Source organism: Penicillium verhagenii (genome assembly GCF_028828195.1).
Source record: "Penicillium verhagenii strain IBT 33310 chromosome Unknown utg000007l_segment0_segment0, whole genome shotgun sequence".
Classification (NCBI taxonomy): domain Eukaryota; kingdom Fungi; phylum Ascomycota; class Eurotiomycetes; order Eurotiales; family Aspergillaceae; genus Penicillium; species Penicillium verhagenii.
Window position 1 is genome coordinate 519650 of NW_026643171.1, and position 27215 is coordinate 546864.

A 27215-nucleotide genomic window follows, 5' to 3' on the forward strand; every position below is an offset into this window, starting at 1 on the left:
GTAAGCAAACTGCAAGAAAAAACAACCCATCACTTCCATCTGCATGATTCCAATCTTTGGGGGTCAAAAGCCCAACCTTACTTGTTTTTAACGAGGTTCATCCGCCCCCAAAATAGCAACGGCCCCAATGCTCACTATTTTTCCTGCTCGTCTGATTCGCTACGGGCACGGATCCTAGCAGGGGTATTGCCACATGTCTATGTACCTATTTCAAGCCCCGTTTGCCATAAGTTGATGGCATCCGTCAGCAATGCAAGTTCTCGACTAATCTGTGACCTGTGCTGGTCCCTACATGCATCGATTGGCATTTATCAAGGATACTTATGTTCTATCGATATATATGAGGGGTCGGGATAAATTCCGACAGTGGAGTGAAAAGCGATAACAGTTGAAGCGATAATCGAGACTCAAAAGAGAAAACGTTGAACCTTGGAAGGAGAGAAAAAGAAGCTATTGGAACAGAAATACCCATCATCATTACCATCTTCTGCAGGCAGAAAGATGAATCTATCAACAACTATCGCAGAGCTCTCACCCCCGCCGGCGGGGGTTGATCTCTCTCAGGACGAAAATCTTCGCAATAATATTATCATCATCATTGTGTGCTCTTTGGCAGCGATTGTCCTTCCGATCCGGCTCTTTGTGCGCATCCGTACTAATAAGAGGTTAAGACTGGATGATTGGATGATGATGATTGCCATGGTGGGTTCTTTGGGCTGTTAAGCTATGTACTTCATTCCTTGCTGATTACCATACGATAGGTCCCTCTCGGTGCAATGTTCACCATCAACTTTATCGGTATGTTCCCATGTCAGATACCATCCACCAATACCAAATTACCCCATCATCTAACCTGCATCGTCCAGCCGATCACTATGGACTGGGAAAACATGTTTGGCTCTGTACAGTTGGGCACATGGTCACCATGAAAAAGGTACAAAGCCCGAAACAAAACGTTTCAAACATCAACTAACACTGCTTTGAAACCAAAGCTGCTCTTCGTATCCCTAATGATCTACAACTTTGAACTCTGCATGATCAAAATGTCCATCCTAGTCTTCTACCGTCGCGTCTTCGGCATGAACCCCCTCAACTGGCTGGCAGGTTCCTTCTCTATCGCCTGGTTCATCGGCTGCACCGTCGCACTCTGTCTCGCACCCGCCCCAGTCTCCTACTTCTGGACACAAATCATCGACGAAACGGGCGGACACTACCGCTACAGCTTCTACAACTACTACATCGGCAACGCGGCAACAAACGTCGTCTGCGATTTCCTCGTCATGGCAGTCCCGATCCCGATCATCTGGCGCCTGAAGATGCGCATCGCGCAGAAGATCATGGTCTCTCTCGTCCTGCTCCTGGGATGCTTGTATGTTCTGCCCATCCCCCCCCCCCCCCCCCCCCCAACTCACAATGCCGTCCGTCTCCCGCCTGGGGTGCTAACATTTCTTCTTTCAGCGTCTTTGCAGCGAGCGTCGTTCGAATCCAATACCTAACGAAGCTACAGGGCGAAGGCCTAATCGACATCACCTGGACCATCGCACCAGTCTGCCTCTGGTCCACGCTTGAGCCCTGCATGTCGGTAATAGGCTCGTGCCTCCCGGCCATGCAGCCCATCGTGCAGTGGGTGCTTCAGTTAGAGCACAATTACTATATTCGGAAGAAGTTACCGGCTCGAGCGAGGAATTCTATGCGCGGGATCTTCGGGGGTGGGAATGCGGAGATGGATAGCGTCGGACACAGTATTACGGCGGTGGATTCGTTTGGTGGGAAGAAGGAGGATGATGTTGTAAGGTTGTTTCCTCATGCGACGACGGTGTTTGCTAGTCCTGAGCCGGTGGATAGGGATTTGAACCCACTTGAGGAATATCTTGGGGTGAATTATATTCGGGTTAGGCATGATGTTGAGATTACTATCGATCGGAAGAGTCAGGTTTGATGTTATCCGATATTTGTTGCAATGTTTATATGAAACTTTTGGACATATAATTTGTTTCTCTTCTCAAGTGAGGTTCCTACACCTCAAGTGCTGGGCATTCTTGCCGGTGGTCGAGTGGGATTTTCTTCGAATATTACAAGAATAGAATCCATGGAAAGCCGTAAACATAGTTCTGAAGCCATCAATTCAACCGTTCTATTTATCATCCTCATTATACTCACTGAAGATCAATCAATAGGTATATCTAAAGTGAGGGTTCTTCCGATCGGTAATATCCTCAAAAGCATGCGTGAAGTGGACGTCAGGCATAACCTCCCCAGAAGCAATCCTCGCATCCCTCCTGCGGTTCTGAATACTATACCACATGCGCAATGAAATAAGAACAATAAGACACAGCCCAAAGCATCCGAGCATAATCGCAAAAGCAAGGAAATACCGCGGAGCATCTTTATCGCGGAAGATCTGAGGCCCAATAGCATTTCCACCAGCCCAGAAAACAAAGTTGCAAGCGATGACGATAGATTTCTTAGTTTGACCAGCCACATTGCGAGACATCAGACTCAAGGAGAGCGATTGCACAGCGAAGAAAGAGTAGAAGATGAAGTACGCGATTAGCATGCCGATTTTCTTGCTCGAGGAGAATGGGATTCCGACAAGAATTGATGTGCCGAGGATTGAGGGGACGAGCGCTAACATCATGATTATGATGGTCTGTTTGAAGTACCGGTCTAGGTATGCGGAGGTAATCATTGTGATGGCTGTTACCGCTCCGACAACCATTAACAGGAGCTGACTTGCCCATGTGCTGAATCCGAAGGAGGAGACGATGATGTTGGCAAATGCGCCGATTCCACCGGATGGAATAGTGGTTAACAATTGGATGAGAGCGAATGCGTAGACTAGTTAAGTGGTATTAGTGGGGGAACTGATGCAGTGACTTCGAATCTGGAACTTACGTTGTGGATCGGCAAATGCTTCCTTAACTTGATCCCATTTGAAATTCCGGTTCTGTAAACCAGTCTGGTTTTGTCGCACTCGCTCAACCATCAATCGCTTGTCCTCTTCAGACCAGCACTTGGCGCGCATTATTGAGTCGGGGAGCCAGAAGAAGACGAAAATGGACCAGAGCACGGTGATGATTCCATAGCTCATGAAGAGAGCCTGCCATGACTTGATTGGTGATGTGGATGGCACGAATGAGAACCCGAAGGCTAGAAGACCACCGACGATATTTTGGAGACCGTTCATCATGAACCTGGATAATAACAGAGTTAAAATTTATTTTTCCGGTGGTGAAGTGCCGCTGGGATATCCTTACCAAAAGTTGATAGTGCTGGCCTGCTCTTCTCTCCGGTACCATGTCGCCGATAGCACAACAAAAGTCGGCTGGCAAGCGGCCTCGAAGACACCCATGAAAGCGCGCAGAGTAGCCAGCCCTTCAAAGGTGTCCATAGCAGCGATGAGTGAGATGCAGATTCCCCACAACAGAATATTGATGGAAAGCCACTTTCCAATGGGAACTCGCTGAATGATCCAATTTTCCTGCCAGCATGTTAACATATTTTCAGTCCGAGCGGGATTTATGTTGACGCACGGGATATTCAACAACCAGGATAGCAATATAGACGATGGTAGTCAACCATGAATACTACAACAGTCAGTGACCTTGAACCACCACAGCATACAATGAACGAGACACTTTTACTTACCTGCTGACCCACCAGATGGGCATCGGTCTTGATCCCCATAATCGAAGCAAATGACAGCGCGCCTTTATCCAGCGTCTGCAGCAAGTATGTGAACATCATCACCACCAAGACTCGTTTATCAATCATCTTCTTCAGCCGTTTATTGGTGGCTTCATCGATCTCGATAGCGCCATCGGTGGCGTACTTGGCAATCTCCTTGTCAACCTGAGTATAATCGGTATGATTCTTTTGCGGCTCGAAGACATCGTTAACTCCTGCCACATTCTCGATCTCGTGATTTTCCGTCTTTGGAGCCATTTTCGAGGAGACGTCCGACAAGTCGATGCCGCGACAAAGGGAACGAGGTATAGTTTGATTAATCTGGGCCAAGACGGCTTATTTTGAAGCCAAGTGTTTTTTTCCCCTGCGTCAACCGTAGCTGTACAGCGTAAGGAACACTCAGGTAAAAGGAAAGAAATAGACCATCGGGGCAGACACTTGACATCTGATCCGGGGAAGCGGGGGAGCTGCCCCGTGGGGAAAATCCCTGTGCCCCCACGCGTCCACCCCCTGTACATTCCCCGTGTATCCCATGGTTTTTGACAGCACCAGACTAACTTCTACCCGACCAAGCTAGTGACGCCTCAAGCCACGGCTTCGGAAAGAGAGCCACCGAGCCAAGAACCTGATTGCTTGGTCGGCAACGGAGGTCGCCGTTTCAACCCTAGTCTGGATCCACCGGGAGAAATTCGGGAGACATCAACCCGAGATCGAGCGGGATTCTTGACGGAATTGTCCGCCAGGAGAGCCAAGGAGTGGGATTGAACTGGGAAGTCGGGAGATTTACGAGTTGTGTCATGCTGCGGACCGATACAAGTGCTTTTTTTTTTCTTTTATTCCGTTCTTAGTCATGCACGTGTGCGCAATGACGAACTACGAGTCATGACAAGTCAGCTAGTTTACATCCTTCTTTAGCCAGGGGCATACACTTTCGACTTGCTGTGGTCCTGCGGGCTGACCAAAGTCTCGAGCTTTGAAATGCCGATCGTCAATATGATTCCTCCCAAGTCTAATTTTTGACCAGTGGTAGCATTTGCCGTCGGTCCACCATGCGGGGTACTACTGGAACAAGTGTGTACCGTGTGACTCGGCCATCTAGCCGGTATAAAAAATCACTCACTAAATCACTGGAGCTTCTACCCCGTGTAAGCTACCAACCTACATGGAACAAGCACCATGTCTGAAGAGCAGAAACAGCTCGTCACTTTTACCAGGTCCCCGGGCCTCCTCAACCTTGTTGGCGCTTCCATTCTCGTCGACCCAGTTGACTTTGTTGGCATCCAGCATGCAGGTCGGGACTTGGCCGATGACTTTAGTCGAGTAACGCGGGCCAATGCGAGTCCATTTCATCTGCTGGACGAGGCCGGGGCGAACCCGCTAGACATTGTAGAGACTGCAATCATTATTGGTTGTATTGAGTCTTGTTGGATCTTGAAAAAACTCGCGAATGAAGGAAGAATCGACACAAGTGCGATAAAAGGGAAATGGGAGTCTTTCTTGACTACCGTCGTGGAAAATCCGATCGCAGGATGCTCCAAAGCCTTGATCATCGCGGGAAGTGACAAGCGAGCTGCGATCTTTGGCGCGTATACTTTATCGCGTCAAATTGGCGTATCTCCGTGAGCTTAAATCAAGATACAAACGCGTCCGTTTTCTGAACATTGCTAATCTTACAAGGTGGTACTGGTGGGCCGATGTTCCAGCTCAACACCACCCAGAGATTTACGCGCTCCCTACCCAGACAACTCATGGCGAGCCCAGCGTTCAATACCGGGGTATCTTCATTAATGACGAGGCACCAGCATTGACAGGCTGGGTACTTGAGAAATTCGGGTCTTACAACAGCGACTTCTACAAGAAAGTCTACGAATTGCTTCTTCGCTTAAAAGCCAATTTCATGTGGCCGGCAATGTGGCCTGGATATCCCAATCCCGGGGCCATCTTCTTCATGACTGACCCGGAGAATCAACGCATTGCCGATGAATACGGTATATGTGTGTCAACCTCCCATCATGAACCAATGCAGCGCGCTACAACTGAGTGGTTTGAAGAGAATCCCCGCGCAGATGGAACCTGGGATTGGACCAAGAGCCGAGAAGAAATTATTGAATTCTTCCGTAAGGGCGTGCAACGGGCCAAGGGGCTGGAATCATATTTCACGATGGGCATACGAGGTGAATACGACAAGGGGATGACGACTGATGACCCTGGCGCTGTAATCCGGGATGTTCTCTTGCAGCAGCGCGCTCTTTTCAAAGAGGTATATGGGCGAGAGGACGCCGTTCCTCAGGTCCTTGCGCTTTATAAAGAGATCCAGGATCTATACCAAGCGGGCGAATTCACTGTCTCAGATGATGTGACGCTTTTGTTCGCTGACGATAACTTTGGCTCTCTTCGACGATTACCATCTGCATCTGAAATGGCTCGTCCAGGCGGAGCGGGAATATACTACCACTTTGAATATGTGGGGCATCCTCGAAGCTACAAATGGATCAATTCAAACTCGTTGGTTCGTCAAGATTTATCAAGCCTTACCGAGATACGACTTAGCTGACAAGCTCAGGGGAAAACATACCACCAGCTCCGAGAAGCACATCGTCGAAACGCTCGCAAAATATGGGTATTCAATGTGGGCGACATCAAGCCCATCGAGATTCCCCTTACTTTTGCCATGGAAATGGCATGGGACATCGACTCCATCCAAGAGACCACAATTCCACAGTTTCTAGCCGATATCTCGACTGAATACTTCGGCACAAACCTGAGTCCAGAAATCGTTACCATCTGGCACGAATACGATCGTCTCGTGCGTCTTCGCAAGCACGAACACATAGACCCAGATACCTTCTCCCTCCTAAACTACAACGAAGCCGATTCCATCGTAGCCCGATGGAAGAATCTCTCCTCTGCCTCCGAAACCATCTACGCCCAAGCCAGCTCAGACCAAAAAGCCGCAATCTGGGAACTCGTCGTCCACCCCGTAAAAGCCAGTTCCATCTTCACACAGCTGCGCGTAACCCAAGCCCGAAACCAGCTCCACGCCCGCCAAAGACGCAACACGGCAAACAAGCTCCTCCGACAAGTCCTAGATCTCTTCGACGCGGACTTCAAGCTCTCGCAGGAGTTCCACTCGCTTTTGGACGGCAAATGGAATCACATCATGTGTCAGGCTCATCTCGGGTATGGCGATACGTGGCATGCGCCGTCGCGGGATGCCATCTTCGGCTTGGCATATGTGCAGCGGCACCAGGATAGCAATTTGATCGTGGGGCAGATGGGTGTGGCGGTTGAGGGTCATGAGGGGGTTCGGGCCGGTCGCATCAATGAGGAAAGCGAGCGCACGCATCCTAGTCGGAGGGATCTGGTGCCTGGCTTGACGTTGGGATCTATGAGTCGGTATGGACCTGCGCGCCGATGGTTTGATATCTTTACTCGTGGAACGCAGAGCATTCGTTGGACGGTGTCTGTGCCTTATTCGTGGATTTCTCTTTCGTCTGCGGAGGGGGTATTGGATCCTGATGGCGATGATGCGCGAATCTGGATCTCTATTGATTGGGATGAAGTCGAGCCGGGGTTTGAAGAAGAGGTTCTGATTTCCGTCAAATCGATGCAAGGCGATTTTGAAAATGTTCATCTGCCTGTTTGCGGATATAGGGTCCCGGGATCTTTCAATGGCTTCGTGGAGGCAGACGGGTGTGTGTCTATTCCTGCTGTTGGCGGTATCAAAGTGCCATATAGCCACCATCCTGATCTGGGTCGAGGAGACGAAGGATCAGTTACCATTGACAGCTCCGCGTTAAGCACGGGGTCTAGAGTGCCATTCTTGGAGTATCCTATTTATGTGTTCGCGCTCTGTGAGATGCCGACTGTTACACTCTACTTCAACATGACACTGGACTTGGACCCAGACCACAAAATGTCGTACGACATTGAAATCGATGATCAGCCTTCTACATCTCATATTCTAGTTGTTGAATCTACCGGCGAAACCAAACTTCCTGCAGAGGGCTGGTTGGATGCTGTTATGGATTGTGTCTGGAAGAAGAGTCACTGCCTTGAGTCTTTGGGTGCTGGGGCTCATACAGTTCGAGTCAGATTAAATCACCCGAACATTCTCCTCGAGAAGATAGTTCTAGATCTCGGAGGGGTCAAGGAAAGCTACCTCGGACCGCCTTCAAGTTTTCATGTGACCAAGACATAGAATGGATATAATATTAGAGCATTTTTTTTGAAACTGAAATTGTCAATCACTCCTGAGATCTTTCACTGCGTGGGCGGTCATTCAATTTGGGAGAAACCGCAAGGAGCTTACATGTACCAAATGGTGGAAGTTACTCCAAGAAAACATCACGGAACTCTGCCCGCGCCTTTGCCCATACTTTCAGATAAATCCAACCGATACTCATACGTTGAGCGGTTAATCCAAAGCGAGCGCGTCGAATAAGCATGACATTCACGACTGGGATTGGGAGAATGGGTACTCCTCTCGCGTCCAGATAAGTCAAATCTCTCAAAGATTCATTCTCAGCCAGTATTTTCTTTGGATCTCGAAACGTGAGGTTCCCGGACTGCGTCGTTCCATCTGAACAAATGATCCCGTCCATGCTGCTGACGGACAGCGCGATGAATTCGAAATTCTGGCCTGCTTCGACGCGGGGAAGGAGCTCTGCTTGGAGATCTGCATCTTGGCCGATTAGAACACCCACTGTCTTGCCATTTTCGACGATGGGGTAATCGCGAAGATATTGAGACTGGTCTGTGGGGAGATTGAGTTTGAAGAATCCAGACTGTGCACGTGTGAAGATCAAGTCTGGCCCGAGTTTGTCTTTCAGGGATTTATCGATGGCATCCATGCGAGACAGGAAGTCATTGGATGGTCGGTTCCTGAGGGCTTGGAACTGCCAGGAATGGTGCTTGCATTGCCACGAAACATCTATAGACTTCTCCAGATCCCGAATAGATGTCTTTGTGAGAGGCTTGAATGGATAGGCGCTGTCTATGCAGCCCTGGCTCCATGCAACAACTATCTGCAAAAGTTGCTCGTCCTTGTATTTTCCATCATAGGCGTTTCCTGTCGGTTCGTCTCCAGACTTGCAGCGGGGACATTGGAAATCCACGGCGGAGTTGGGGACAAGGCTCTCGATCTTATAACCTTCGTCTGTTTTTCGAAACGAATTCCATGTCACTAGTGGCCCACAGTATCGCAGAGGTCTTCGATTACAGTCGTCCAGCAACAGAACACTCTGTTTCGACGAGGACCAAGACCAGCTAGGAATTAGACCTCCTGGCATAACCTTTGACTTCAAGATCTCGTTCTCGCTTGCACCAGCATCGGGGCACCATAGCAGTGCCTTGTCAAAGTCGTTGCGGGGAAGTCCGAGCCAGAGAGGGTGCTTCGCTGCATACAATGCACTGGCAATGCCCTCGATAGCGTTGTAGATATCAAACTCATTTCCCAAGTGACGCATTGCATAAGAACAGACGTGGCTATAGAAGCAGTCGACAAACGGCGACCATCTCTGCGGATTTAGCTTGTTTGGTGAATACAAAGCCTGTTGTCTTCCTTCGTCTTCGTTCAGCACATCCGTGTCGCATTCGAAAAATGACTGAGAGGACGTGAAATATAGTTTCCTTCTTCCCAGGATCCCTTCTTGATATGTCCAGCCTCGCGTGGACCATATGCTTCCTCCAATAGTTATATCCCGCCAACCGGCAATCTCGGCTATGAATTCAATGCCAGAGGCCTTACAGCCGAGTTGCTTCTGAGCCCTCTCGACGCCGACTCCGGGGATTCCATCATTCATATCGCCATCTGTGGAGATGATCACAAATTCCGCAGACGAGTATATGGCGGCCATGGACGCGATTTGCTCGGCTTGGTCACTTTTACTGTCTTGGATGATGCAGTACTGGTCCACCCATAGATATTCCTGTTGAAGCTGGGAGCAGATAGTAATCGCATCATTGATGGTCTTCGCCACGTTTGAAATGACCAGGGCACCATCCTTCTGTAATGATTCCAGCGTCGCCGTGGTCGTCATCTTGCTCATATCTGGATTTGACCCCCAGACATAACTGAGTGCGACGTAGCGACAGTCGTGAGGCGCAGAGACCAGGCGCCGTCGATGAACATCAATCAGTCTGAAATGGGCAGGTTTCACACCTAGAAGTTTCGGCCCGCATTCAGAATGATCTTTAACCCCTTCTGAGCAGTCATTTAACCACCCCGAGAGAAGATCCCAATTGACAAATCCGCCGATCCGTTTGACTGTGTGAAATGACACCGGTCTGGTGTCCCTACTTCCAAAACGCCGTCGAGGCTCCGGTGCATCATTTTCTTGGATCACCTCCTGACCCATCCTAGTTGATGTTAGACCTGTGTTACATGTCGGAGGACTTGGCCTACATACAACTCACTAAACCCCGCACAGGGAGATTCCACGCCTTTAGAATCAAAATATACTCGCTTTCCACCCCTCCATGAGCCACCGGGAAATTGAAACTTCATGAAGATTGACCTTCTGGGCTCGACGATCATATCCAGCCATCCGTCTTTGAAACTCGCTGGTGAGATCGTGCCGGCAAAAAAAGCGTAGGGCAATGCGCTCTGGATAAGCAGACGACAAAATGAGCAGCTTTTGCGCTTTTCAATGTGGTTGAATGAGCAGAATCGTATGCTGTATCGTAGCTTGCTATCTTTTAGGCATTCAAGCAAGTGGTTGAGACGTAAGTGGCGACAAAATTCACACAGTAACTGTTGATCCTCATTGTCATCTTTCGCGTTGGAGCAGGTCCCATGGAATAAAAGTTCGGCGAGACGCTTTGCTTCGTCTTGACTTGGTTGCTCTCCATACTCGATGTTCAGGAGAGATTCTGTGCAGAGGCGACATGCGTCTGTTTGCTCAAAGGAATGTTTCTCGTGGTGAGTAACATCGTGTATATCCGCTTCAGAACCGTCGTATACCTCTTCCATTTTGGCTGTCTGCTGCTACCTGAAAAGTTGAAGAACAGTTATTGGGCGACTGAAATGAAATGCTGGCCTTGGGATTTATACCAAGCGTAACACACGTGAAGCTGACATTATTGCGGGGAAGGGAAATCATCATATTAATTGGAAAAAGACTAACGACGGTGATAAATGGCAATTTCTCCCGATAAAAGTCAACTGGCAGCCAACAGAAATTTATCTTCTCGTGTTCGGTGATTGATTTGATGATTATTTTCTGGAGACGAAACAGGCGATTGGCATACCCCGGTTGGTGGCGTTGCTAGCCTGCCGGTATCGAAGCAGGGCTGATGAAAACATTGCCATATGATGCAACATCGAAAGAGAACACTGGAAGCCTGTAAGAGTAAATGGTGGCAGCTCATCGTCCAGGCCATTTACTTTCGTTCGAATGTTAGCTTATAGGTAGGCAGGCATTAGTCTACATCAAAAGCACTAGTGGCTTGAGACTCCGTGTATTAGGTTGGAGTACCTATGGGCACCTGAACACTACTACCTAGTTCAAATGTTGGAGTATCCCAAGGTCCAGGACTGGTCAAGTGCACATGTGAACATCAGAGACCAAGTCTTTCCAACTTGAGGCATACGTAGCCTAGAAAATTCATTGTTCATGGGCTTCTTGAAGTTACATGAACTTGTCTCCAACCACGGAGAACTATGATATTTTCAAAGAAGCAATTCATGGTGACTGGGCCAGTGGTCGGGGAAATTTGTCCTTGTCATATCATAACTTATAATCTATCGACATAGGACCTGAGTATAGATAGTCATTCCATCATTTCATAGTCGTGGTATCGTGCAAATCCGAGATAGCTACTTAGGGGAAAAGGTAGCAGGAGGTCAGGCAATAGAGACAAAAGATCACCGGAGCCCACCCGACGGAAAAAATCTAGGACCAGCGTATCCGTGAGATATGATACTTTGGATATCAATATTGCTGCCCGTGCTGGTACTCCAGAGTTTTATAAGAATGAAACGGCCAGAACTAGGTTAGTTAGCAGACGAGCGGGGAAAGGGGAGGATTCAACGACGCACGGAGGTGGGTCAAACTTGATACTAACGACGCTATTTTCTCTTCTGATAAAGAATCGAGCGTATGGTTTAAGGACCTCCTCACTCGTTCCGGGCATGACTGGGCTGGAGATGGGTGGACGGCGTATCGGGTCAACCAAGCTTGGGACGTGGCGACGTCGATGAGGCTGATCGGAGTTCTGGCGGGACGCCCATAGGCGACGTTGATTCTCGCTGTGTTGATTCTCGAAACGTTGTCTGTCGCGTCTGCTTTGAGGAGTGTCGTTAAGACGTTGAATGTCTAGTCTGCGTTGAGACATTGGATGATCATCTTCGTCGTCGTCACTGGGACTGTTATCGTCGGTGTCAGAGAAGAGCACATCTTCTGGGTCATTGGCTCTCTCAATGTCGGTATTGGCTGAGGTATCGAAATCTTCATCTTCCCTTTCAACAGATGTATCTTCGTCAACAGTGTCACTATATTCGGTGGTAATGCGGAATTCAGTCTGGGGATCAACATTTGTGCTCCCTGATTGACTTGAACCAAGCTGGTTGGAATCAGGGTCAATGAGCACGGTGCGGTCGAGACGTCCAGGAGCAGTTCGGCTGCGGTAATTGCCAGATAGGTATTCTTCGGATGGTAGTATAAAGCGGCGATGGGAGCGACGTTGTGGTGGCTCAGAATACTGAATTTGATATCGAGCTGTTCGGGCGAGTAGTTCATCCGACGTCATGGACACAAATACCATGCCTTCTTGAACTCTACTGCGGTCAGCCAACATCTAGAACCCAAGAGTAGAAGCACATACGGAGAGTCAAAACCGGTGCGAGGGGCTTTGATGACAATCTTCTTCAAGCAGAACGGTGCCTCATCCCGGTGACGAAGAATCAAATTGCAGCGATCAGACTTGGTGCTGTACACCGACTCGTCATTCTGCAAAACATTTGCTGGGAACAAGTTGTCGCTTTCTGAGTCGAAAAGGCCTCCATCACAGCTCGCAATTTCCATCTTCAAGGCACCCGGAACAACCTGACCTTGGTGTCCATAGTTGAACCCAAGGGAGTCTTCGCGATTATCGTCCGCGTCCAGCTTGCGCCGCTTCTGTCGGCGTGCACGGTCATGGTCCTGGTCGCGGCTACTTTGAGATGGAGGCATGTCTGATGGCGTGGGGATGAGATCGTATAGCGCTGAACGGAGAGAACGGCGTCGGTCGTCTCTATCCCTCGGTGGGCGGGCTTCCAGACTTGAGGCGCGTTGAGGTAGCTGTTCCATCAACGATCTTCGCGCATTCAAGTGAGGGAGTCCGAAAACTGATTGATAGGCGTGGTGAGATTGACGGAATTGGTGAAACCTGTTGGCTTGGATTTGCAATCTGCTGGCGTGGTCCAGGTAGTGATCCTCAATTTCTCGGTTCAATGTGTCCAAGGCACGAGTGGTGTCATTCGTATTTATATGGTCGCTTTCTTGGTGAATCAAGTTTCGGAGATACAGTAAGTGCTCTCTTGGTCTGGGCCTGTTTGAGGGTTGATTGTTGCGTGAGTTTTCTCGTGAATCTTCGTCAATCAACCGTTCCAAGAGACGTGAAGTGGGGTTTGCAAATTGAGTATCAAAAAGTATTGTGTCTAAATCAGATTCGAAATCGTCTGAAGGCCGTCGTTCGAAATGAGGAAGAGGTTCATATGACCCGCGAACGGTCTCAAAGTCACTTATGTTGCGAGCAGCGTGGTCCAGAGCAACTTGTTCCAGGCTCGGGTCGGTGATGATAAGATCCCCGGGGGGTCGTTGGAATTGTAACGGTCTTCTTTGGGAACCAATAGTAGGGGCGTTTTGATCACTGGGAACCGGTGGTCGACGAGAGGAAGCTGGGGGGTGGTCGTAGTTATTATCTGACTTTACGGGCCTATTAGCCTGGGAATTAAAGTCAGGGATGTGAAACATACCATACTGTGTGGTTAGTGGGGATCAAGTGAGGGTGCCGTTCCAGAGTGATTGATTACCTGGAACAAAATGACTGGATTTCCGACTTCTCACAGATCCGGAAATGATAATAGGTAGGACTGCTCCATAGAGAAAAGGAGATAGTTATGGACACAAGTTTGACTTATCATCCAAGGTCAAGTTCACTCCGGCGGTTCCCTGCAGCTTCGCACGTGATGGGAGGGATTAGGTCATTTTGTGGGGAGCTTCTTTATCTGAGAGAGCTTCTTTTCCTTCCACACTCCACACCTTTACTACCGCCGACATGACTGAGTCTGAAGAACAGGGCAATGGCCAGATCAGTGCCGGTATGTCAAATTTACTTGTTCTGTAGGCTGTGATCCAATGCTCATACAATTTAGACGAAATCGCTCTTTATGATCGCCAAATTCGACTATGGGGCATGCAAGCGCAAGAGAAGTAAGTAATCGGGTCGGTTGAGCGGGTCGCGGGTCGCGTCGCGTACTAATATCTATGTCTAGGATCCGCTCTGCCAATATCCTCCTGATTACCGTCAAAGCTCTTGCGAATGAAGTTGCAAAGAATCTTGTGTTGGCAGGCATCGGCTCTTTAACCATCATTGACCATGAGCCCGTGACGGAGGACGACCTGGAGGGCCAGTTCTTTTTGGAGGAGGTATACCGCGATGAGAATATCATTAAAGAAGGCAAAAAGGTAAGGTCATATTTCTTCCCTGATTATTTGGCGACCAGGGCTCACCCTCCAAAGCGCGCCGACATTGCCGGTCCTCAAATCAAGCGCATGAACCCACGAGTCAAGCTCACCATTGACACCGATGACGTCCGAACCAAGCAACCCGACTTCTTCGCCCAGTTTGATATCACAATCGCTACGGAACTTGACTTTAAGACCAACACAGACATCAACGCAGCCTGCCGCCTGGCAAATCGCCCTTTCTATGCCGCTGGTCTCCACGGTCTCTATGGATACGTCTTCGCGGATCTCATCTCCCACGACTTCGTGATCGAGCGCGAAAAGTCCAACGTGCCCCCTGCAACCCAAGAAACTCCAACCCGCAGTATCGTCAATGTGACCACCAAGCAAAAGGACAAGAAGGCGGACAAGACAATCGAACTAGTCACCAAGCGGGAATCATACTCCCCACTTATCTTGGCGAACGCCTCGCCCCTCCCAGAAGATTTCACCCGTCTTGCTCGTCGTCGCAAACAAGTGACACCGCTTTTAAGCTGCCTGCGCGCGCTATGGGAATTCGAGAAACGATACGGTCATCGCCCCATCAACAACCACGACGATCTCGCGACCTTCACTGAAATTGCGATGCAAAGTCACCAGGAACTGCAACTGGATATGGGATCTCTAAATTCTGCTTTCCTGCGCATGTTCCTCCAGAACCTGGGCTGCGAATTGAGCCCCATTGCTGCGTTCCTCGGTGGCGCATTGGCTCAGGATGTCATTAATGTTCTCTCTGCGCGAGAGCAACCATTGCAGAATATGCTTCTCTTCGATGGAGATAAGAACATCGGCCCTATCTACCCACTTCATCCCTTCTTCCCAGCCGAGATGGGTGTGGAGGCTTTGGCTGCCGTGGCGCCGGTCTCCAATCCTATTCCGTTGGGGTCGCAGCAATCCACTACGATTCCTTTACGAATGGATAGCACACCCAATCATAAGTCTGGAATCTAAATGCTTTGTTCTGGCGTTTTGAATTTTTGTTTTCATCTCTAGATCTGGATGAAATGGTGTCTTCGATATTTAGAACATTAGTTCATCGAGTGGTTCAATTTTCGTCACCTTACGAATCATGTTGTACGATAGCGAGTCAGAATGCAAAGAACGCATCAATTTATGGTTGATCTATCTCATCGAATCTTTTATTTACAAACGACTGCCTAGGTGTTTCAGGTAGCAAAATGTCTCCATTTGGTATGTTCAAAATTAAGGTACGCTACATGATATTTTTGGGGTATGATGTATCCCCAACCCGAGACGCCATAAAGTGCAAGTACAAATTAACCATCTAATTAACACAGTCCATGAGCGGTGAAACAGATCTCAATCAGATCAAGCATGAGTCGTCTCTTTTGCGCCCATCTCTTCATCGGCTGTCTTTTTGGGGCCCATGGAGGTGCCTTCCTCCTCATCTTCGTCGTCACTGATCAGGCCCTGCAACTCGAAACCTTCAGCATCCTGGATGCGCTGAGCCTCGGAGTTGGAGCGAGCACGTCCATTGCCATTCATGTAGGTGCCATTGGGGTTGGTGTACTTGGGTGCCTCTTCTTCGTTGCCCTGGGGCCAAGCGTGGACAGCGTAGATGTGCAACAGAACGTTTACGACTAGGAAAATTAGCAAGGATTCGATCATACGAAAAGCATGTTGACTCACAGAGGAACATGATGAAGGCAACACTGTAGAGGATCAGCACGTATGAGACGTGGGTAATGCCAGCATCGTTGAGAAGCTGCATTTGCTCTTCTGTGGCACCCATGAACAAGAACCCGGAGGCATACAGCAACTGCGATCATTAGTAAAACAGCTAGATCTGTTAAAGGGTTGGACGCAACATACAAATGGAGTCAGGTACTGGAAGCTATTCGGGTCACGACCGCTCATACTGATAGCAGGCTTGTCACGCAACACAAAGGAAATCTCGATGATGCGAGTCAATCCAGCGGCCATCAAGGTGTATCCGAAGACCGAATGGATCATGGTACTGATCATCAGACTCTGCGCGTGAGCCGACATCGCATAACCAGTCATCAAAATCACAATCGCAGGAATAAGATTGCGCTTGGGGCGGCCATCACGGCTGCGGCTCAACCAAATTCCCAAGAGACCAGCACACCACCATACAATTCCCATAGTGGTGTGCTGCAAATCATTGTGTCCCCACTCCTGTCCCCACCGGTGCTCAGTGAAAGTGTTCACACAGCCCCACGCCGCGATAATCAATGAGTCGAAGAACTCCTGGCTCCGGCCAGTCCGACGCAGCCAGTACTGTCCCACCAAGAGAAGAATGGTCAAACAGATACCGTACCCGATAAAAGCTGAGCCCATGATAAAGTGCGCAAGACACTGTCCCATGTGGTCCGCCTGACAGAAGCCCATCATGGCAATACCACCGAACAGCATCTGCGCCCAGCTGACAACCGGCATGGCCTTACCGATGACGCCGTGCGCAAGCACGAAGATCCATCGGATACGGCCCTGACCACCCTTCTCAAGGTGGAGTTTCAAATAGAATCCCAGTCCGACTTGTGCAACGAGCATGAGCATCAACCAGTTTGCGAAGGAGTGGTGAACGTTCGGGGCGAATTGGCGACCCTTGTGCGCATGGCCGAGGAAGTAGGCGACGACTGCGATGATGGTTCCGACAACCTGGACGGGGACGTGCCAGCGAGAACGAATAATCTGCTTTCTCCGTTAGATCAAGACGCGTGGATGAGGGTTGGGATGATAAAAAACGTACACCTAGGACCATACCCAGTGGGAAGACGATACCGAAAGTGAATCCCATAAGAATCATATGGATCCATAGGGTCGAGTCCTGATAATCTGTTAGTATAGAAACTCCGACACGTAAACCCGTGATAAGGGAGAGGGGCGACAAACAATCGGATCTTGAGAGATGGTTTCGCCCGCTGGGACATTTTCATGATCGCCGTGGGCTGAGGCCAGGCCGAGGACCAGAAACAGGGCCCAAATGGACCTTTGCTTCAAGAAATCCATGATGAAGTGTGAGTATGGGTGGGTTGAAGAGGTGGAAAGGGAAAAAGGGAAATGGCCAGATCAGGTAATGTCGATCTAACGCCAATCCGGAGCATCCGATTACTTCCATCTACATTTTATGATTTTAACAACCATCAACACATCTCAAGCAAAGTCCAGCACATCTCGGTTTTCTCATTCTAATTTCTCTTCAATTCTTGCTAGTTCGAAATTATCTTCATATCTCCTTCTATTTACTTCCCCTGATCCAACTCATCCTCATCACCGCAACCATCCAAGTATTATTCAGCGCGTCTGCTGATTGGCCATCTCCTTATCCTGACTTGCGTCAAGGTCCCCACATGGCGGAACGGGAAAAACGCTTAGTGAGTGATGAATTTGGGGTCCATATTCACAAGCTAGAAAGTGGTGTAATGTATTAACGGGAACTACAGGATGCGGTTCGGGCCTCAATCGTCAAGCTTCAATCTCAACAATCCCAGCTGGAAAAGGAGATCGCAGAGGACAAGGCTAAGCTGCGGTATGTGAAAGTAGTGGGGGGGAGTGCCCACATACCAGGCCACGCACATTGTCGGTGGAAGTATGACACTAATGCAATCTGGTCTAGGGATGATCCTGCAAAGACAGTGAAACGACATGTTCGTCTCTTACATGAGTATAATGACATCAAGGATGCTGCGCAGGGCTTGATGGGGTTAATTGCAGATTCCAAAGGGATCAGAGTGGCGGAAGTTCATGAGGAGTATGGAGTTAATGAGAAGGACTGAGAGCCCAAACGAAATTTTGTTGTAAGTCAGGAGTACTATTGTTGCCATTTCTTTTGGTCAGAAATAGATTTAGATATAACTACGTTATGATGAGTGATCATGGTTGAAAATATCTTAGAAATCATCTATTCATAGTTCTAGGATTGAACGTCGACACGAGGCACGAATACCCAAATCAAGTCTATCGCAATGTCTAAAAGAGGCTTATGGTAGTAAAGTACATGCAGGCAATTGGTTCGAGGCGGAGGAGTGTGAAGGGTATAGGGAACAGCCATGCGATCAACACATGGAGAATGCACGACGAACGCGGCAAAGCGAGATGAAGAAAATGTGACTTTTTGAAGGTGCAGCGAAGGTTGCTTTAGGAAGCGAGGCTATCGGGTGCCATGCGGAGCGATTTGATCTCACATGAGTATCTGCGATGTCGAATATCGCCAAGGCGAATTGGCTAATGCGTCCAGGGTCAAGTAGATTTTTCTAGGCTCTGGAGATTGACAAGGTCAAAGTAGCGGGCCCTCTTCCTCATCAACTCAATGTGGTTTCCAGCTTCCACGACTTTGCCATCTTCGAACACGTAGATAACGTCTGCGTTCTGAATGGTACTCAGGCGATGGGCGACGGCAACGGTAGTACGGCCCTTGGCAGCGGCGTCTAGGGCAGTTTGCACGATCTTTTCGGATTCAGAGTCAAGAGCCGACGTAGCCTCGTCCAACAACAGAATCTTAGGCTGGCGCAAAAGAGCTCGGGCAATAGCAACCCGCTGCTTCTGCCCGCCAGACAACATACCACCCTTATTCCCGACAACAGTGTTGAATCCGTCGCTGTTTGTATTTAGTAAGTGAGAACAGTAGACAAAGGACAGGGAGGTACTCACGGCAAAGAGATGATGAAGTCGTAAATATTCGCATCACGGCAGGCCTTCTCAACATCGGCATCGGTGATGTGGCGTCGCCCAACACCAAGCATGACATTCTCATAAATAGTGCCCTGGTATAGAGTAGGCTCTTGACTGACCAGAGCAAGGTGGTCTCGGTAGGATTTGACGTTCAGGTCGGCGATATTACGGCCATCAACATAAACCCCTCCATCCAAGCAATCGTAAAAGCGCTCCAAAAGGGAGATTGTCGTACTCTTTCCACATCCCGAAGGTCCGACAAGAGCGACATACTGGCCGGGCTTGACAGTCAGATTCAGACCTTGTAGCACAGGCTGTTCCGGTCGAGTGGGGTAGCTGAAATGCACATCTCGGAATTCAATCTCGCCTTCCATCTTCCAGACACGCTCACCTTCCTCGGACCAGGTGTCAATGGGAGGCTCGCGCTCTAGTAGGATACGAGTCTGAATGGCAGCGTTCTTGGCTTTTCCCATGTCAGGAGAGAATGAGAACACACTTCCCGCCGACTGAGCTCCAAATAAGATTTCCGTAAAGCAGATGAAAAACCCAAGTAGACCAAGGTCGCCGCGAGATACCAAAGTGCCACCCCACCAAAAACCAAGGGCAATACAAAAGAACACCATGGCCATGGAGGCAGCGTAAAGGGTGGAGGACTTGGAAACCGCAATAAGGCTCTTATAAGTTTGAGCCTCTAGCTGCTGGTGGAAGTGCTTCGCCACATCATCCTCGCGGGTGAGAGAAGCCACAGTGCGGATAGCGGATGTAGCTTCGCAGGCATAAGCAGCAGACTCCGCGTATGCTTCCTTGGAGCGGCTCTGAAATGCGGCGAGCATCTCAAATCGGTAGTAACCACAGGCCAAGAGAACAGGAACTCCACACATAACAACCAGAGCCAGCTGCCAGCTGAAGATAAGACCAATAGTTATACTGACAACAAGAGTCGTGCTGCACGAAAGAATTGTGCCTAGGGTTTGACCACTAATACCAGCAAGAGACTTGGTTTGAGTTGAAAGGAAAGAAGTCAAAGCACCGACGCTATTCTCCTCACGATCAAAGAAGTTCATATCCTGACGAAGGATAGCGCGAAAGGCCTTGCTTCGGGCATTGAAAATCAAACGCTCAGAGCAGTATGCAAAGGCAACACCCATGGCCCCCATGGTAAGGAATTGGGCAATGCCAGTTATCAGAAACATCAGAGACCAAAAATCGACGTCGGAGCGAAGCTCAGTATATTCACTGGAGGGGAGAGAAATGGCTCCAATTGCTTGCGAGTACAAATAGGCTTGGATAGGCTGACCACAGCCAGCGAGAATTGCGAAGATAAATCCAGCCGTTAGGACTCTCCCTTGGTCCGCATTGAACGAAAAGGTAAACTTGATAAGGGAGAAGAGAGAGTACTGGCTGGGTTGTTCCGCTTCTTCTTCGGCAAGAATGAAGCTTGAATGTGAGTCGTCGTCGTCGCCAGTCTGCTGCATGCCAAAATAGCTATGACGAAGGTACTCGGTTGGGTTGACTGGCTGTATGGAATCCATGGTGTTTGACATATCTTGAGAGAAGATACCAAGAGCAGCACGATCTTCGGGGCGGAGCAGCAAAGTGGCACGTTGATTGCTATCGGGGTAAAAAGTAGGCGGTCGTATCATCGATCCACGATTCCAGGAGCCACGCATAGCAGGGTGAAATACTGAGTGGGGGCGTAACGCTGAGGAAGGATGGGCTATAGAGGCGTGGTGAGCCACAGATCCACGATGAGGTAGAGTATCATGAAGGATAACAGAGCCCTGACGAATAACGGAGCTATGGCGAACAACGGAGCCCTTTCGAATGACAGAGCTATGGCGAACAATAGAGCCCTGACGAACAGAGGTATGACGAGCTATAGATCCACGACGGTACATAGACAACGGGTCAGCCGTCGATGCACGCCACATCGACTTGATGCGTGGCTGATTGGCAAATGGCTGTTGGAAGACCATATCGGGATCGAATCCCTCAGCATCTGGCTTGCTTTCAGCGATGTGTTGGGCTGCTACCAAGCTATGGTAATGACCCCGTCTTTCAATTAGCTCTTCGTGAGTCCCTTGTTCTTGAATTTCGCCCTTGACAAACACAACGATGTTGTTTGCGTTCTTGATAGTCGACAGTCGGTGGGCAATAACAATGGTGGTACGTCCCTCTGCAGCCTTGTCGAGGGCCGCTTGCACCACGCCCTCGGATTTTGTATCAAGTGCAGATGTGGCCTCGTCCAACAGGAGAATCTTAGGATCAGACACAACAGCGCGAGCAATTGCAATTCGCTGCTTCTGCCCACCAGATAGCAGAAAGCCACTCTGGCCAACATTTGTTTCGTATCCTTCCGGCAGAGCAGTGATAAAATCGTGGGCATTGGCCATCTTGGCAGCCTTCTCAACCAGTTCACGGATTCTCCATGAGGGCTTATATTCGTGGCGAGTTCCGATCAACCCATATCGAATGTTTTCGCTGATGGTAGATTTGAACAGAATAGGCTCTTGGCTCACTAATGAGATCTGCTGGCGCAACCATCGTAGGTTAAGTGTTTGGAGATCATGATTATCGAGAGAAACAGTACCGCTCACAGGCAGGTAGAATCGCTCAATCAGCCCGACAGCTGTAGACTTGCCAGAGCCTGAGGGTCCAACTAAGGCAGTCACAGTACCGGCAGGGCATGTCAAGTTCATTTCCTTCATAATAGTGACATCGGGACGCGAGGGGTAGATATGCTTCACGTTGTTGAAGCGGATATCTCCTTTAATAGAAGGTAGACAAATACCCTCATCGGATGTTGGATTGATAGGGGAGTAACGCTCAATCGTACCAAAGATTTTAGCGGCAGCAGCCACAGCATTAGTAAAGGCTTGAGCATTCGGGCTAATATTTCCCAGGCTGAATGAACCATTGAGGATGGCCATCAAAATGGTCAGAACCTGTCCGATTTGGATTTTGCCTTCAACCAGGAATTGAGATCCCATCCAAAAGCCCAGTCCATAGTTCAAGAACATCATAGCGAACATAGATGCAATCAGAAGACCCATTGCTGTCTGCATACGCATACCCCATCGTTCGGCCATCTTCAAATGGCTCTCATATTGCCGTGCAAGCTTATCCTGGGTCCCGAATGCGGTGGCATTGCGGATCGAGCTGATCACTTCTTCGGCAACAGTACCACCAGTACTATAGCACTGCAGGGAGAGCTCACTGTATTTAACAATGAAGCGTGATCCAATGGAGCCCAGAAGGACTATAGCGACAACTGTCGATGTGCAGATACCAGCCAACTTGGCGTAACTGCAGTAGGCGACAATAAAAGCGGTGAAAAAGGTTGAGATGGCCGTCAAAGTGAGGCCTACCTTCTCGGATATGCCCTCTTGTATCAAGTTGGTATCGCCAGTAATTCGATTGGTGATCTCGCCGGTGCCCTGCTTATCGAAGTAACCAATATTCTGTCGCAGGATTGCCTCCAGGTACTTCTCCCGGATTTGTTGTGTGATATGTTCTCCTGTGTGCATGAAACCAACCATACTGATATACACTGTGATAAACTCGCCGATTCCCAAATACACATAATACAGAACACTGTGGTTCAACTCGCGCATGAAATCTTCTTTATCCATAGTTCCACTCTGAACTTTGGAGAAGTTCATGGACATCGAGCCAAATATAATCGCAAATAATGGGTGCGCAATACCAGCCGTAATCGAACATAAAGCGCTGATAGCCACAATTATCAGATCGCGACGTGAAGCATACTTATAAAGACCGAATAGAGAAACGGTGGGGTTGGGCTGGTCCAGCTGGCACTGGAGTATGCGCTTTTCGTCATGAGGTAGGTGGGCAAAGGTTGCGTCTTCTTCGGATAAAGGACTTTTTCCGGAGTCTTTTTCGTCGGGGAGGAGGTAATAGGCATCATCGGGAAGATTTGCATGAGGGTTGGGAAGCTCCTTGTTGAGATTGAGCACACCCTTTGTTGCGGGAACCTCCACCATTTCAACCGCCAGCTCCGATACATCTTGCTTCTGTGCCCAGTCTAGACGGGCCATGATGAAGTTTGTCTATCTTGTTGGATCGATCTTGAGAAAACGGACGTCGCGCAGACTGGCTATAATGAGTCAATCGGCTCCTCGTAGGAGGTCGCAAAGCTTTGAAGCTTGCCAGGCTTGGGCTTATTATAATCGTATATCGTTGATAGAGACAGTATGTTGGAGTAATAGACTTGAAGCTGGGCGATGAGCAGCATTTGATAAAGACTTCGCGATGAGACCTATTCACGAAAGAAAGGTGGCGGGCAGGAGCCGTAGGGACCGTAGGGATTAAATCATGTAATCGAGAGGGTGGTATATTGTAGCAAGAAAACAAGAGGAACAATTTTGTATTCAAAGAGATGTATCCGAAGCTTCGAGGGGTTCAATTCCAGGATAAGATGTGGCGCGAAGATTCTAATGGACAAGTGAGCTTCTGCAAGAGGCGAAATCCATACGTGTAGGCTGAGAGTGGATCACGAGCTTTCGCGGCTTGGAGTAGGTATTGTTTATTGGAAGGAGTAGCGGGCTTCAAAGCCTCGGGCTAAAGGTGGTGCATTCCTAATGCAAGGGTATGCAGGGGAACCAATAACGTTCCAGTTCGATCACTTTCACAACCCCTAGATCCAAAGGTATTACCCTTCAGACCTGCGCCAATACCCATGTGTGGCACGAACGGTGGATCTCATATCAAATTTCCTTTGCCGTGTAGGTATCCCTTGAGATTCCTGTCGAAATGTTTCCTCGATGGGGGTATTAGAAGCTCATAGGACACGGAGTTTTACAGCTCCTATATGTGCAATGCAACTACAATTTCGGTAAGTGCAGAACATGATGAGGGCATGTAAATAATCGGGAACTTTGAGATATAAAAGAGAAAAAAAGCCAAAGTACTAGTAGGTATTCAAAGAGCTTAATGTTCTGCAAAAAGTGTGACGTATCGCCGCGTACTATCTACAAATGTTGTAGCGTTGTAGATGGATAGATCCACTTTAGCCCTGAAACCTGTAGATTGCTGATCTAATCGAACTTTAACGTGACCAAAGTTGGCGCCTTAAGGCAAAAAAGGCAAAAACTGAGAAAATTGTTTATGCCTCAGGCATTCAGAGATTCTTAGACCGGGGTCAAGTGGTCACATGACCATCCAAGCGAAGTCGCCAAGCCCTGTCCGCACACAAACCACCCGCTTTCCCGAAGGTCGACATCTTTCTCCCATCCAAACCAGCTTGCCGTCGCGATCAAGCCATCAAGATGCCGGTACGTTTAATACCCATCGCTGTGCTCGTACTCTGTACAAGCGCTCTTTTACGCCGTTTTTTCCCAAGGTTGCTAACCCAAATTTTCCCACAGAGCCACAAGACCTTCCGCACCAAGCAAAAGCTTGCTAAGGCTCAGCGCCAGAACCGTCCCATCCCCCAGTGGATTCGCCTGCGCACTGGCAACACCATCCGGTAATTCGCCCTGATTAAAAGCACACCAAGTCCCCTGAAATCGCGGTTCGCAAATTCGAGATATGAAGAATTTATCGATCCGACCACAAACAAGCACACAAGAATCAAAAAACTGACAGGATATCTCCTACAGCTACAACGCCAAGAGACGTCACTGGCGCAAGACCCGCCTGGGTATCTAGATTCGCCCAGACGATTCTCTCCGACCTACGCCTCAAGATCCATTTTTCCAACACTTCCAATATGTTGTGCGATGTGTGTCGATATCCCGGGACGCCTACCTCGATATGAATATTCCATTCCAACCCTACTTGGTCGCGCTAGTTTGATGGGGAACTACTCAAGTCCGATGCGGGATCGTCGATGTGTGATTTCAGGTGCAACATGATCGATGCCGGTGATCTTTCTCCGACCTCGATATCCGATATTCCGATGCTTCCGATGACGAATATCGAACCCGACCTGACGCCGCGACGATTCCCATCAATTTTTTTTACGATTCTGGGGATGGAATTGAGATAGGGCTCGTCTTTATGGAGGAATGGACTTGAAGGCGGGGCGGTTTTTTCCTTTTTACAAAAATTTTGAATGGAATCGAATTGACGTCCCTTTTGTCTTGCATACTGTTTTTGCTGCTTCGTAGCATTGTAGGACTTCCAAGGTCTATTCCAGGGGAATACATGGGTCTTTACGCGAAGTCGGCCATCGGGCTTTGCTTATGAATTGAGGGACTGAACGGATGCCTTGGAATTGGGCTTGGAACACTGAGAGACGGCCGAACATGCTTACACTCATGCCAAGAAGAGTGGTATGCATGCTTATCAGGTTTCGTGATGCCGCCAATAGGTAAAATATGGTATGAAACAAGCACGATGCAAATACTGGTCAGGTTCAGCATATGCACGATCACCTCTATCAAGGTACTACCTTCGCCAGACTTTCTCGTCAAAACTCAAATAGGCCATTGAATAAATGGCAAGTTTACTGACTACTAGGAAGTACCGTCTACCAGGCATTCATATATTGAGAGTAAAATACGTCACTGACACAAGCTCTTATATGTGGGGCTGTTCAATCTTTGAAGATCAACCATAGGGATTTGAAGTGTCCCCGATAAGCTACTAGGTGACTTTTTGCATTCTACGAGTACAGAGTATATCTACTACTGCTGCTTTTTTTGAACGGCACACGAGATTCAGATTTAGTAACCTTGGAGATAGTCTATCAGTGTTTCATTGGAACATTCGACATCTACAATTGCTAGCAAACGAAGGAGAAAAAAACATGTAGCCTGGAGAAGATCTCTGTATTGCGCTCATAAAGCCAGTCTAACTGGCTACAGCAAGGTCGCTTGATAGCAGAATGAAGCTAGCTTTGGAAAACTTCCGGTTCAACGGAGGTGAATTCCATGCTCCGCCGAGCCAAGCGCCACATCCTAGCAATGAGAACTATCTCGGGCATCGCACAAGTAAAATTAGAACAAAAAGATACGAGCAGATTTCATCAGGTCACGGGTTGATCACATTCCGATCGTACAGGAGGGTTGGGGGTATGGGTGGTAAAAGGTAGGTCCCGATTAGATGTCGTAATGAATTTTTTAGCGGCTGCAATAGAAGCGATTAGTACATGGTTCAACTTGTACTGTCAAGGTTGGAAAAGAACTTACTCCTCAGCCCACTCGTTCTCGCGGCGGATCTGATCTTCCTCCTCGGGGGTGAAGTCATTCTGGATGTTGAAAGTCTTGCGGATCTCCTCGGGGGACTTGCCCTTGATCATGTTCGCAACTGTCTTGCAGCCAACATCCAACAGTGCCTTGATATCGAGGTAGTTGGCAGCCTGAATTAGAGGCGATTAGTCAGTATTTATCCTTTCAACCAGTGTGTAGCTGTAATCGGCTTGTTGGTTTGCTTACCAAAATAACCTCGAAGAGCATCTCCTGGTCAACCTGCATGAACTTCTGGTCCCACTCATCGATATCGGTAGTCTTGCGGCGACTGTCATCATCATCACCGGCGGTGGGGGGGTCATTCTTGTGGTGGTCGCACCATTCAATCACTTTCTTAAGGACGGTCTCGTTGACCTGGAGAGGCATGATGATTAGATTGATGGAGATGAGGGGGTGGGGGATAGGGTGATGGTAGAAAGACGTACATTAGGAATGGGAATAGCTTCTCCGGAATCACCCAGATCCTCAAGCATGTTCTTGATGAGGATGGAACGCTCAGCAACGGCACGTTCTAGGAATAGCGGGGTTAGTCTCTGTCTGGAGAATTTCCAGCATGGGGAGGTGATGTGCGCTGATTTGCGCTGATTTGCGCTGATTTGCGCTAATTTGCGCGTTTTCACTTACCAACAGTGACATTCACGTCATCGGAGCTGGTGAGAGTAATGGTTGCCATTTTGGATATGATGATCAAGTGGCGATGTCTGGAAGGTTGGGTATTAGTTTTGCGATGATTTGGGAGGTGGATTGATGAAGGAGTAAATTACGGTACGGCAAGTCTCGAGTTGAGGTTGAAGAAGAAGGGGGATACGAACAAGAAGAGTATGGTTTGGAGTGAGTCAGGTGGGTGTGGAGGTGAAGGAAGATTGTAGAGAGTACGTTCGTTTATGGTCGAGTCGTGTGGTTAGTCAGGTCTCCCCGAGGCTCTGCACACGGCGCCCTTTTTTAACTT

General features: G+C 48.8%; 11 protein-coding genes across 11 annotated transcripts; 5 read left to right on the forward strand and 6 right to left on the reverse strand.

Annotated features, from left to right (window-relative positions):
- Positions 1 to 501: 501 nt before the first annotated feature.
- N7466_006889 (uncharacterized protein) lies at positions 502 to 1939 on the forward strand (the record flags this gene model as incomplete). Its single annotated transcript, XM_057166278.1, has 5 exons — positions 502 to 702; positions 762 to 798; positions 867 to 934; positions 993 to 1369; positions 1459 to 1939. 5 exons carry the CDS (start codon positions 502 to 504, stop codon positions 1937 to 1939), a joined length of 1164 nt encoding a protein of 387 aa, XP_057019319.1.
- A 231-nt stretch (positions 1940 to 2170) lies between these two features.
- N7466_006890 (uncharacterized protein) lies at positions 2171 to 4132 on the reverse strand (the record flags this gene model as incomplete). The annotated part of the gene is made up of 6 exons (XM_057166279.1): positions 2171 to 2838; positions 2896 to 3194; positions 3258 to 3481; positions 3534 to 3587; positions 3649 to 4008; positions 4073 to 4132. 6 exons carry the CDS (start codon positions 4130 to 4132, stop codon positions 2171 to 2173), a joined length of 1665 nt encoding a protein of 554 aa, XP_057019320.1.
- A 731-nt stretch (positions 4133 to 4863) lies between these two features.
- On the forward strand, positions 4864 to 7888 carry N7466_006891 (glycoside hydrolase family 115 protein; the record flags this gene model as incomplete). The annotated part of the gene is made up of 3 exons (XM_057166280.1): positions 4864 to 5306; positions 5365 to 6196; positions 6251 to 7888. The coding sequence occupies 3 exons, from the start codon at positions 4864 to 4866 to the stop codon at positions 7886 to 7888; spliced, it is 2913 nt and encodes a 970-aa protein (XP_057019321.1).
- A 130-nt stretch (positions 7889 to 8018) lies between these two features.
- N7466_006892 (HET domain-containing protein) lies at positions 8019 to 10660 on the reverse strand (the record flags this gene model as incomplete). The annotated part of the gene is made up of 2 exons (XM_057166281.1): positions 8019 to 9955; positions 10105 to 10660. The coding sequence occupies 2 exons, from the start codon at positions 10658 to 10660 to the stop codon at positions 8019 to 8021; spliced, it is 2493 nt and encodes an 830-aa protein (XP_057019322.1).
- Positions 10661 to 11554: 894 nt separating this feature from the next.
- N7466_006893 (uncharacterized protein) lies at positions 11555 to 13648 on the reverse strand (the record flags this gene model as incomplete). The annotated part of the gene is made up of 4 exons (XM_057166282.1): positions 11555 to 11678; positions 11729 to 12466; positions 12514 to 13595; positions 13646 to 13648. The coding sequence occupies 4 exons, from the start codon at positions 13646 to 13648 to the stop codon at positions 11555 to 11557; spliced, it is 1947 nt and encodes a 648-aa protein (XP_057019323.1).
- A 299-nt stretch (positions 13649 to 13947) lies between these two features.
- On the forward strand, positions 13948 to 15347 carry N7466_006894 (E1 ubiquitin-activating protein AOS1; the record flags this gene model as incomplete). Its single annotated transcript, XM_057166283.1, has 3 exons — positions 13948 to 13990; positions 14045 to 14102; positions 14165 to 15347. The coding sequence occupies 3 exons, from the start codon at positions 13948 to 13950 to the stop codon at positions 15345 to 15347; spliced, it is 1284 nt and encodes a 427-aa protein (XP_057019324.1).
- Positions 15348 to 15725: 378 nt separating this feature from the next.
- N7466_006895 (Ytp1 family protein) lies at positions 15726 to 17390 on the reverse strand (the record flags this gene model as incomplete). The annotated part of the gene is made up of 5 exons (XM_057166284.1): positions 15726 to 15997; positions 16047 to 16176; positions 16230 to 17075; positions 17131 to 17208; positions 17274 to 17390. 5 exons carry the CDS (start codon positions 17388 to 17390, stop codon positions 15726 to 15728), a joined length of 1443 nt encoding a protein of 480 aa, XP_057019325.1.
- A 341-nt stretch (positions 17391 to 17731) lies between these two features.
- N7466_006896 (SWI5/SAE3 family protein) lies at positions 17732 to 18157 on the forward strand (the record flags this gene model as incomplete). Its single annotated transcript, XM_057166285.1, has 3 exons — positions 17732 to 17755; positions 17825 to 17910; positions 17998 to 18157. The coding sequence occupies 3 exons, from the start codon at positions 17732 to 17734 to the stop codon at positions 18155 to 18157; spliced, it is 270 nt and encodes an 89-aa protein (XP_057019326.1).
- A 463-nt stretch (positions 18158 to 18620) lies between these two features.
- On the reverse strand, positions 18621 to 23110 carry mdr1 (ABC multidrug transporter Mdr1; the record flags this gene model as incomplete). The annotated part of the gene is made up of 2 exons (XM_057166286.1): positions 18621 to 18978; positions 19032 to 23110. The coding sequence occupies 2 exons, from the start codon at positions 23108 to 23110 to the stop codon at positions 18621 to 18623; spliced, it is 4437 nt and encodes a 1478-aa protein (XP_057019327.1).
- Positions 23111 to 24284: 1174 nt separating this feature from the next.
- Positions 24285 to 24722, forward strand: N7466_006898 (60S ribosomal protein eL39; the record flags this gene model as incomplete). The annotated part of the gene is made up of 3 exons (XM_057166287.1): positions 24285 to 24346; positions 24440 to 24540; positions 24674 to 24722. The coding sequence occupies exons 1-3, from the start codon at positions 24341 to 24343 to the stop codon at positions 24720 to 24722; spliced, it is 156 nt and encodes a 51-aa protein (XP_057019328.1). The 5' UTR covers positions 24285 to 24340.
- Positions 24723 to 26137: 1415 nt separating this feature from the next.
- skpA (SCF ubiquitin ligase subunit skpA) lies at positions 26138 to 26939 on the reverse strand (the record flags this gene model as incomplete). The annotated part of the gene is made up of 5 exons (XM_057166288.1): positions 26138 to 26144; positions 26207 to 26376; positions 26453 to 26620; positions 26692 to 26777; positions 26891 to 26939. The coding sequence occupies 5 exons, from the start codon at positions 26937 to 26939 to the stop codon at positions 26138 to 26140; spliced, it is 480 nt and encodes a 159-aa protein (XP_057019329.1).
- Between the last annotated feature and the right edge of the window lie 276 nt (positions 26940 to 27215).